The sequence below is a fragment of the Orbicella franksi genome, chromosome 8 (assembly GCF_964199315.1).
Source record: "Orbicella franksi chromosome 8, jaOrbFran1.1, whole genome shotgun sequence".
NCBI classification, from domain to species: Eukaryota; Metazoa; Cnidaria; class Anthozoa; order Scleractinia; family Merulinidae; genus Orbicella; species Orbicella franksi.
In genome coordinates this window covers 26,962,244-26,974,595 of record NC_138152.1, presented here as the reverse complement: position 1 = coordinate 26,974,595, position 12,352 = coordinate 26,962,244, and the positions used below count along the sequence as shown (strand labels likewise).

Here is a 12,352-nt window from a genome sequence, read left to right as displayed (position 1 = left end):
AGAGTTTATTAGCTACAACATTTCTTTCTCTACTATACATTCCGTAATAAATCTTGCATTACATTTTCACAAGTGTTATCTCTGTGCAACTCACTTTACTGGCCAAAACAAAAGTGAGAAGAATAGATGAAAAATATGTTTGTCATTTTTCCATATTTGCTTGTGCAAAAGAAAAACCTAAAATATTTAAGGTGGCTACAGATTCCCTGTGGAGAATTTTGCAAAAAAATATTATTCTAAAAGGTGACCATTTTGTCTATTAAAAAAGTGGTTCACGAACCTTTTATAGCTCAAACTATAAGCACTAGACGTTAAAAGTGTTCTTGACAATTTATGCTCTTTCCAAATATCAGCTCTTTTGTGAAGAAAATATTCCGGTCGCTAATGATCGTGGATTGTCTTAAAATCGACAGTATTAACATTTTAATGTCAGCTGTTTTAAGGTGAAACTATCAATGCATAAATTGTTAATTGAACAATAAGTCAGAAAACAGGTGGGCTGTTTGTGCGAAGAAACTCACAGTTTCAATCGAATTGAAGGCGCGAAGACGACTGCAACAAGAAAAACTTCGAGCAGTTTTCATGATGTATCCAGAACTGGCAGAACGACCTCTTGCTCTGAACATTCTTGAGCCAGCGATCCTGTTAGTCATGGCCATTTTTTGTTCAATCGGGAATATTTTGATCTGCGTTGCTGTTTATAGAAACCCACGACTTCGCACATCTACTAACCTTTTTGTTATCGCGTTGGCAATCAGCGATCTTCTCAACTCATCAATCGTTATGTCGCTAGCTGTTGGTGTTTTAATCACTGGGAAGTGGCCTTATGGTGACATTATGTGCAACGTGCATGCCTTTTTCACCCTATTCTCCGTTTACGTCTCGCCGACAACCATGGGCCTGGCTGCCTTCAACAGGTACATTCGAATCGTGAAGTCCAACAGATATCGACGCATGTTTACACCTTTCCTTTCCATAGTGTACATCGGTGCAGTGTGGTTATTCGTCGCTGGGTACGTTTCCATTCCCAAACTAGCTGGCTTGATAAAATACGGGTTTATACCTGGGTATGCTGTGTGCACCATCATCCATCCCACAGATGCAGTCAAAATAGCGCACTACAGTATCGTGGTGTCCCTGTTCCTTATTCTTCCATTCAGCGTCGCAACCGTGTCTTATTACAAAGTGTTTAAGGCCATCAACCACCATAACTTCAACATGGCTTCAACCGTTCAAAATGTTCAACATGAAGGTCGAATAACTGTCAGGGAAATAAAAATCACTAAGTCTCTCGCGATTATCGTGCTAGCCTTTGGACTGTGTTGGATTCCATTTTGGGTCATCGCCGTGATGCAGCGATTTACATTAAGTGTGGTGCCCCGAAATGTCCAGCTTCTGTGCACGTTTCTGCTGTTCTTTTCCAGTACAGTTAATCCCTTCATATATGCTGGCACGAATGAGGCGTTTAGGGCAGAATTTCGCCGCGTTTTGTTATGCAAAAACAATGAAAGAATCAATCCTCTATCAAACATGCCGCGTACGGGGTGAAAACAGCATACGTTTGATACGAATCGAGCCTCCAAAGTGGGTCATTGATTGAAGGCTATCACGAACTGAACTGAATAAGAAAGGTGATACTTGTTGAAAGAAATTTGAGAAAACTAGCTGCTTCTATCCACGAAGTTCGGCAAAAACGAGGGATACGATTCATTTGTGTAAATAGTGTGTCAAAGACTGTGTATTATTATGTTAAAGCACGACATTTTACCAATGAATAGCCTTTGATATAAAGGCTCTCCAAATAGGGTAATTAACATTGGTTCAGCTTTGCTTTACAAAAATTACGTTTCTGAAAGAAGCAGTTTTTATTGAGCTTTCTGAAAACTTTTTTCGTGTTAGGTACGAGCTAGGTATTGTTAAATACCTTTTAATTTCCTTGATTATTATTATTACTGAGAAAATTACTTCATTGTCTGATTATTACTTCATTAGCTGAGAGCAGACCAACTTATCGCCAATTCTTAATTTGCACTGCAGTGTAAATTAACGCGCTCACGTTCGCAATTTTCTCGACAGCCATATGCATGCACATGAATAATAAGTGAGTAATTATCGTATCCGGAAAGCTCGAGCAATCAAGGATTTACACTTATCGCGATATTTGAATTAGAAAATTCTTTCAAATTGCACTCGTCTAAGGGCTCGTGCAATTTTAGCTAATTTTCAAATATCCGCACTCGTAGTGGAAATCTTACTTACACTCAAATTCATACGATTCATGCTAATTTATTTTTTATTTGTGTTAGTCGCGACGACCTCATTATCGAAACAGCGACTAATAAACGTATATAGGTTATCGTGTGAATGCAATCTGAGTGATACTCTGAGTGGAATTATAATCCATCAAATATCAACGCTCACATGTTACCGCTTCTGGTAAAGTTGGGAAATACTTTCTGGTTTGATTGACGTTACCTTGATTAGTGCACTAATAATTAGGCAAACATAGTTGTGATCGAAATCTTAATAGAGTCTCGTAAGACAGTCAGGACCCGCGAACGTTGGTAAGCACGATCTCACCGGCTAATGTTGATAGTTATATTGATACGCAAATTTGCGATTCTATAGTAAGTTAAGAGCTGAATTTCGACTGACCCCAAGGTTTTCTATTAGCATGAGCACAAGGCATAATCATTTGTGGTAACTTTCAAAGCTATACACGCAACGATATTGATTGATTTCTTAATATAATTACTTCAGCTGACCGCTTCGATTCAAGTGAATTGAAAACACTCTTAGGCCACAAAAGTGGGTTGTTGTCCGAGAGGTGGGGGGGGGGGGGGGGGGAAGGTATTTCCTTCAGGACTTAACAATATTGAATTAAATTAGTCTAACTACTTAACTACTAAAACACTAATAACTACTACAATAAAAGAAATGATGAAAAACCTGCTTTACAAGGAAGCCGTGTATAAGAGCAAAATAAAACTTACATAAAACTACCATCAAAATCATAATTCTTCAACTTAGATTTAAATTCATCAAGAGAGGGTGGTATCAAGAGTATCCAAACTATTCCACAGTACAGCTCCGCTGTAGGACAGACTTCTTTTACAATAATTAGCGCGGAGCTGTGGAATGGCAAACAAACATAGGTATGTGCGGTTCAAAGGGTATGCTTTTTCAGCCTTTTGGGTCTTACATAGGCTATCGATGTTGGCCATTTTGGTCTCAAATAGGGCATGGTTTTTGCACTAAAGTCTTGAATTGTATGGGTATGTTTTCAGGAAAGGAACTAACTATAAGACAGGTCTGAAACAGGTATTGATCAAAGGGTCAGGATTTAACTAGGATATCGAAATTTTGGCACGGTCAGGTCATAAATAGGGTAGGGAAAATAGCAGATTTTGGTCTTAGAAAGGGTAAGGGCTTTGGAAAGCCGGCTGCACACCCCCACCTAAATTTCCTGGGATTCCCCTCGGGCTTGGTGTTGATTTGAGTTTTGACTGCGCGTACAAGAATTAAGCAAGCTGGGGAATGAGATTTTCAATTTTGGCTTTTATGAAACCATGACAGCTACGATATTGGTCTAAACGCGTCCTCGAAGCTCACAGTTTTCCTCAAGCTTCGCCCTCGAAAAACTGTTCGCTCCCCGGAACAGATAATGTCCGCGGATAAATATCCCAGCATACTTTCGCGCCGAATAGAGGCTATTGAGTTGATTTACGTCTGTGTCCCAGCGACTGTTCTCACAATTTAAAACTAACGGAAAGCGGACCAGGATCTTTAATAAGTTTTGAACTTTGAGCGGAATCCGTCTTAACCATAAAGATTTCCAGCACACGATTGTCGTGTGGAAATAGGAAATAACTTCTGGCCCCAGGCACCCTTAATTGCACAGTGCCACTATACACTCTTTTTTGTAAGCATATTATTTTTCCTGAAGAGATTGACTATTCTTATTTTCCGCCGATTTTAGGCTGAATATATTCTTGGAAATATTCTTAGATTATAGCTTATGACAGTTTTCGAATGTTTTCGAATGTATTTGATGTCTGGATGTATAGTGTTAAAGTAACTCATCTTCTGAGCCCGCAGTCTGAAGGCATCAAAGCCTGATATGACGTACATAACATCTTGTAGAAATGTTATTAGTATCGAACATACGGCTAGTGCTGTTTTTGTTGCTTTTTGACCAGTTTTGCCGTTTAGAGAAAGGACGAAATTTATACTGTTTAGTTAAAAACATATCATTAGCTATTTTTGTATTGCATTTACAAAATTTTTCACACAAAATTTTCTTCGGGTTCATTCTTGAAATGTTAATTAACTTTCGCAAATTTTAGCCTAGATATTGTTATAAAATATATTCTTAAAAAACGAGACGAGTGTAGAACAATGAAATTGAATAATCACGGCCCCCATGCGAGGCTTAACCTGCACGTCGAAGAGTATTATGGTATTTTAAGGAATCTGCTACGTTGTTATCGAATTTCTTCAATTACTGATTGTGTGATTACGAATAAAACTGGATTCCACTCAGTTTTATTATTACTATACCACTCTTAATAAAGACGTTGGTACTGGGTGCTAATTCAGTAGAGGGAACAAATCCAACTGATTGCCTTTTCGTCTTAGACATCACATTTTCACCTCATTATCACTTCCTGAAAACACATTACTATCATCAAGGAAAACTAATTAAATTTAACAACGCGAAAGCGATAATCCTGAAACAGATTTAATTAAAAAGTGAATTTGCAACAGCTGTCAACTAGCTCCCCTCCCCCCGGATAAACTAGCCACTCATTTAGGTGACACTAAAGCAATTTTTCCCGCCACTTAATGTACAGAAAGGCAAGAAGAGTAGCCTCAGATCTTCTCCTGACAAGCCCCTGGCTCTAACAAATACTTTAGATTGGGATAGCTCTTAACTGAGTGGTCTCAGACTGCGGTTTTAAAATATACGAAGGTGTTAAGTTCAAAATTTAATGTTTCTGAAGGGTAAAATAAACAGTACCCTGCGAAAGTACTCCTCAATGGCTTTCATTTGAATGGTCACACACTAGGGTTTTATCCACTATCATAAAAGTGAGAACCAACTTGTACAGCATAATAAACAAAGACATAATAGTACTGCCCAATAACTTTTATTAGTCGAAATCAGTCATACCCTAGACGTAAGTTTAGTTTTAGTAGTGGTTAGAGGTTTGAACTGCTAATTTTCAAGTGTGATTCTGGGGGTGAAAGCAGTTTGGTTCAATTATGCCCTTTCCTTTTTATGAGAATATATTTTATAAGAATATCGAAGACGAAATTTGCGAAATTTTAAGAATATTTTAAAAATAAACCTGAGGCTGAAATTTTGGAAAGAATATAATTTTATGTGTTGAAAATTTGTAAAGAGAGTGCAATTGCATGTTTAACTAAACCGTATAAAATTATTCCTTTCTCTAAACTGCAAAACCAGCCCATGTACGTCATATCAGGCTTAACTGCCTGCGGTCTGGCCTGAAATTATTTTAACACCATCCAGACACCAAACATACCCCGAATACATTCGAAAACAGAAATTTCATACGCTATAATCTAAGAATATCCCTAAAATCACCTAAAAGAAAATAAGAATATTTAGCCTGGGTTGGAAAAACAATATTAAAAAAAAGAGAGTGTTCTCCTTAACTATCAGAGTCATTAAACGGGAGAACAACATGTATGAATCGCCTTAAGGTCAGTACGAGGCTAGTATTAACCCCAGAACGAAACAAAACAAGACAAAAACTGCTTACACTCGAACCTCCAGTTGCGAACACCTCTCGTAAGCGACCACCTCTCTTCAGCGACTAGTTTTCCAAAATACCAAAAGTTTCCAAGTCAAATCACTATATTTGGAGCCTCTTCTACATGTAAGCCGCCACCTTTCGTAAGCAACCGCGACCAATTTTAGAGCTAATAGTTAGGAATTTTCTTTTGTTTTTACCCTCTCCCGTAAGGCACCACTTGGCAGGTAATAGAGCGGAAATTGGATAATAAGTTGCATCGTTCGACTTATTAGGTAGTTTACCAGAGGCGAACCATGATACCATCTAAATAAATACTTTGGAAAGCTTATATATTTTTGCGGCTACTAAAAGTTATTACATGGGTTTAGATGGACAATGGAACGTGGGGTAAGTCTCTGCAGTTACCATTTGCTAATAGACAAAATTTTGACCCAATATGGTCTAAGCTCTCGTAAACGACCACCTCCCGTGAGCGCTTACGGAAGGTGGAAAAAGAAGTTCTTGGAAAGAGAGGTATTTAAACATGTGGAAAGGGAGGTTTTTGTAGAGGCAAAAACAAAAACTAAAACAACAACAACACACACACACACACACACACACACACACACACACAAAAACATGCCAGGGCTGGCTACATCGTTACCGGCGCTTGTCTATGTAATTTTCACGTTAAAAATGCCGTTTGTTTCATATCAGAAGCCATTTTGTCTCGTTGCGTTACGGTATTTAATTTCAAGATTGTAACTAATGTATGCTAGAATTAATTGTAGCTACGTAATAATCTTAGAGGAAACGGCATAATTTTAAAAGTATCATGAGTTTCCACGTGCCTAAAACATGGCTATGTTATAGTTTAAATTTATTTAACTAATTATACAATATTGTAGTCGACTTTAAATTTCTTTTTTTGTATGTGCCACGGGCGACCTTAAGGCGCATTCAGTATATAACACGACCTTGAATATAATTCTTCCTTCTCGTTTAATTACATTTTGGAAACATTTCCTTTTCATATGTATTCCTCAAACGAACAATGTAAACAAAATATGTTGTTATCTTTTATCGTTTGTATTAGATTTTGCTTTTTTGTTGTATGTGACACTAGTCGACGGCTTAATCTCAAAATACTATGTACAATTTTGGGATTATGACTTGTTTTATCAGTCAAGGCAAAATGACTTTCACTTAGCAAAAAAAACGTCAAACATAAGTATAGTTAACAGTATAATGGTCTCGCAACCTGAATCGGTTGGTTAAAACCTTGTACAGTTTATGCAAATTGTTTGAGCAAGTGCAAACAGCATTTGCAAATTTGGCCTGAAATGCTTCCCAAAAGGCAGAACAAGATATTGTGTAATGAACATGTTAAGAAAATAAACAATCTCATAAGAACAGATGGCATTTTTCTTATTTGGTAAACACCTTTTTCAATTGACATGGATTTAACGCGAACCAATGACGGGTCCGGCTTTATCGTAAATCAACAGATTGTGATTAGAAGTCAAGCAAATTGCGAATTACAAATTTGGCTGTTATGAGAACGTTTATTCATTACGGTTTTGTCGGCCAGTTCTCCTCAAACAAAAAAACTAATGAAAACGGATAGCTCTGTATTATAGGCCACTCATGCCTTAGAATATTGACGACTCAAGACATCTGAGGTGGTAGAAGGTGGAAAGAGATTACAAAAAAAAGAGAGAAACGTAACGACTGTTGTATATAAGAAGTAAGTATTTTCTTTTAATGATTATTTATTCATCTCGAGTTTATAATTTTTTTTTGAAATGTTTTACCCCGTCTAGGTATTTGTTCAGTTTTTGAATCTATTTCTCGTCTTAAAACTGGTATTCGGGAAACATGTTTGGGAAATATTTATATGAATTGCATGCGACAACGGAGAAGAATACTATACCAGAGCTACCACATTGGAGAACACTTATTAGCAAAATCAGTTGCTTGGCAAACATGCGCGGAGAACATAATTTATACGATCTTCATTTCAGCAAGGAGCTCATTAACTTCCTTTTTAATTAACAAAAAATTCAACATAAAAAAGCAAGGTTGCAAAGGGTCAAGTTTTTTTTTTTTGTAAACGAAAATGTTGTATAATTCCAATAGTCTTTAGTTTTAGGCTGTTTGAATGCGAAAACTTAGTAATTGATAATTGCCTTCCGACTTTTCATTGCAGTTGCGTTATTTTTGCACATCTAATTTAAGCAACTTTTCAATCTGTGCAAATACTACCGGAACGGGAGAAATTAAGACAATCGCCCTTACCATACCGCTCTTTGTTTCCTTTTTAAATATAATTGTTGGCGCGACCATGTATACATTGTTTTTTGGGCAGCATTGCCAACAACGAAGCATCTTCCGAAGATTTTCGGAAACTCTCAACTGCAGAAACGAACACATGCCACCCGAGCTCGAAAAGTCCTTTTTAAAATTTTAAGTTTAAATTCAAGGTGTAAAAACCAATCGCTTTTTGTTGTAAACAATCATTAGCAGAAATCGTCAGTGCGAAATTTCAGAATGTCTTAATGGTTATTGCAATAGATATTGATTAGCTAACGAACACTGCTAAAAAGCCAATATAGAATGGAGTACAATGGGACAAAACGGTGTTCAAATGAAGGTGTGTGAGTACTGAGTGACATGACAAGCTATGCGAACAAGTTGTCCCAGGAGAAACTTTCTAGGCTGGCAATTTGTAAAATCTGTGTGAAGTCGATGGGTTTGTTCTACCTCGTAGGTAACAAGTGAATGACTATCATAAATTTTGACTTAAATTTCTCCAAAATTACCACTGAGGTAACTCCAGCGCAACCTTAGTCAGATAATTGGATTAGTGAAGGACATCAGGCCGCCTCCAGTTCGAAACCTGAGTTTCGAACCCCTAAAAGCCGAGATTACCCTGACGTTTTCATTATCAAATTTTAAAACATACCAAAAGGCTTTCTTGCATTTGGAACAATCTAGAAACGCTTAACTGAGTTGGATGTGCCTCTAAATGTTTAGACGTTTTAGCTCTAATGGGTGTTAATGGCCTTCGGGCGAGATGAAATGATTAGGGTTTATTTTATGGATAAAAGCAAACTGAATGAATCATTCTGCTACAACTATCACTTTGTTTATATCCTATAACTTTGTCGACGTCAAGAAAAGGACTGAAAAGGACCGATGTTATAAACTTGATTATTTTTCTTCGCAACTATAATCCGCTTCGCCAATGCTCGTTTTTTAAATGGATCTGCAATTTATAGCATTGACAGTGCTACTGTATAAGGCATTTTTCTATCAAAACGACGTTACAACTTAAGTTCAGCGAAGTGGCGAATACAACAAACAGTAACAAGAAATGAGCTGTAGGCTGAATAGGTGCTGTGGATGTCGATGAGATTGTAAGCAAAACATCGAAAATCGTGCTCTTGCAACTCGCGCGGACAAACATAAGGACGATTCCGTTATTAAGTTATGTAATATCAAAGAAACATTTCCCGGCCTGCCGTACACGTCGACGAAATTAACGCTTTACGCAGACTTTATCTTTACATCTCAAAGAAAGCGGGTCCGAAATGTACTAAGAGATCCACGAAAGAAATTTCTAGATTGTTTTGTTGGCCGCGAAAACAACAAACCGTCACTGAGATATCGACGGACAAAATATCCTACAACACCATTCAGTTCGCAAAACGTTATCGACGAGACGATCAGAACTGGTTTGTGATCAACAAGGTGGCTTGCGAACCACTGAGAATACCTTATCTGACGGTAATAAACGTCTTAAACTTGTTTTTCACACAAAACGGCGCTGCGGCGCCTTTGACAACAACATTCGCCGAAATGTCTACCTTATCGAACGAACCGAAAGCCGACACCTGCGACGGTAACAACAAACATTAATTTACATCAGGGAAGGCCATCTCGTGGATCTTATAACCAACGCATTTATAGATTCTTATAAATTAATAAATAAATTTGTAAATTCTTATAACCAACGCAAATGAAAGAACAGAGAGGAACCAAGTTAATGACCAGAGGGTGTGGTAAACCAGACGATACATTTTCATTATAGCTAGGGTACGAACATCAAAGAGGCTGGAGAGACTGACTGAAACACAAGCTAGAGGTAAAAATCAGTTTCAACAAACCTCCACAAAAGGGATGAAGCGAGCTTAGACGTAGATCAAGACAGACTTGATTTAGAATTGGCCAAACGAAACTGAAAAATCACTGTTTGGCATGAGTTAGCTCGAGTTTAGCTTTGAGTTTTACAGCTAATAAAAGGGCAACGAGAACGCCACCAAACAAAAGGTTTAAGCCCGGCCCTCGGCCCGGTTCTGCGTAGTCTGAAGAACGCGACCGACAGCTGCTAATGTTTCGAATTTCCATCAGGAATTGAACACTGTCATTGCATATTTAGCCTGAGCACGTTTTCAGAGCCATCAGCCTACTGAACAGATCTAGATAATTGCGAATTTCGCTGATAAAATGTTAATTCCATTTGGACAGGCGTCGCCGTCGTCGTTGCTTAAGCTCCCTATTATTTACGTCAAAATTGACCAATCAGTTTCAGTTTCAGACCATCGACTCGCAAAGGTGTTTTTCTTGAACTAATTAAGTCTTGGTTTGGGAAACTTTCAGTTTGGGGAAAACGCCTTGGGGTAGTCCCATGCGAATGCGTTTCTTACTATTGGCCAATGTGGAAATTGTATCTCGTAACCCAGTCCATTTTCAGTTTGCTAATCAAACATATTTTTATCTTGCAAGCTTATCTCGCTTTGAGGCAGAGTCAAAGACAACCTTGATATATTACATCCTTGGAACGGTCTCTCTTCCAATCTTCCACTTTGTTGTTTTGTATAATTGACGCCTGCAAAACCACAGAAACCACAATTGTAGATTAAATTCACACCGCAGGGGGCAGCGGTTTAATGCCTCTTCTGAGATAAATCTTTATTGGAAATGAAACAATTTTAAACTCTTACGGTATGCATAATCTAGCATAGGACCCGATCGACATCAACCGGAAAAAAATCCCAGCTTTTTATGCCTTTTGTTTCACTTTCAAATAGAATAAAACTTGAAAATTATCTTTTTCACCCAATTAAGAAAAACTAAACAGGCCCAAAAATGGATGAGAAGTTTTGCGAAAAATGATGTTTTCTCTAATATACCGTGCAGCTGGTTTAGCGTCCAGAGCCAGCGAAATATAATATGCTAGCAAGGGAAGCGTCCGCGCGCGTTTTGCCCTGTAAAACGCTCGTGGGCGTTTTGAGCCTCTTTCTACTAACGGTTGCCAAAATAAAATTTATTTGCAGTATTAAAATAAAGGAATTTTTTTAATTTGCAAGGAATATTTAGTATATAGTTTGAACCGTTTGAGTTTCGAGATTCGAAAGCATGTAAATTGCCTAAAAAGATAATTTTTCATTTCATTTCCCAAATAATTTTTTTTTTGGGGGGGGGGGGGGGTTGGAGAAAACTCTCTCTATGTGCAGTTTTATGTACTTATATTTCGTCAGACATTTCAGCTTGCGGCTGTTAGTTAAATAGATTTTTTTTTCGATATAGTGATTCGGTGTTGCTAAGGTGTTTTAAAGTGACTGTAAGACCCCCCATATCAAGTAACATCATTGCAAAAGGATTATTGACACATCTGCTATAAATAAATTATACATGCTTCTTTCTCTCACTTAGATCAGCCTTCTGCGCGACAAATAACAGCAAGGGGTAGCTTCTTGGAGAAACCTCTTTTACCACAAACGGCAGCTTGTTCAGGTTTCCCAGGTAAGATGCATGTTAGACTGAGAACAACTTATCAGAGACGCAATTTGCAGTGCACACTTAATTTTCAAAAAAAAAAAAAAAGCATCTGAAACTGCATATATTTTGATGTCACAATGGAACAGTTCTTTACATATTCCTGGCTTATGCCTTGCAGCCCTTTCTTCGAAGAATGGGACAGGCGTTTTCAGTTTTGGTGTGCTGTTAACCGGGCATAAGACAGATTATACGTTAAAACGAACTTAAAATCTCCTTTGGATTGTCTTAAATGACGAAATAAGACTTTGGCTTAGACGGATAAAACACGAGCCTGAGTGAAATAAATTTAACTCTAGTGTGTATACCTTTATTTACCCTCGGCAGTGTTTATAGCACAAAGGCTAGTGGAGCCGAGCAAACAATTGAAACAAATAATTCAAATTGAACATAACATTGTTTAAAATCCCAACTGGCCGCAGGCAAACCAGTTGGTTATTTACAAGCGTGACCGAGGATTTGAACTCGGGGCTACAATGAAACAAATCCAGGTATTGGTCAGAGCGGGAATCGAACCCTTAGCGGGAGCTTGGCAGAAGTTATTTTAGCCAAATATACAATATCCTTCATACACTTCAAAACACCAACTGTTATTGCTGGAGTCGGCTAGCCTCAAATGAGGCCTGCTAATAGCATAAACAGTACTTTTGTAAGTTGGTGTTAATTTTGGCTGCAAAATGTGGTTCCAGCATTTATTAAATGTAAATGCAGTCACGTTTTTGAGGGAATCAACTGTAACCGCGGCACTT

At 37.8% G+C, this 12,352-nt stretch overlaps 1 protein-coding gene across 1 annotated transcript; it reads left to right on the top strand.

The window, feature by feature from the left end:
- Positions 1 to 536: 536 nt before the first annotated feature.
- LOC145494309 (histamine H2 receptor-like) lies at positions 537 to 1,548 on the top strand. The gene has a single exon (XM_081473751.1). It carries the CDS (start codon positions 583 to 585, stop codon positions 1,546 to 1,548), a length of 966 nt encoding a protein of 321 aa, XP_081329877.1. The 5' UTR covers positions 537 to 582.
- The last annotated feature ends 10,804 nt before the right edge of the window (positions 1,549 to 12,352 follow it).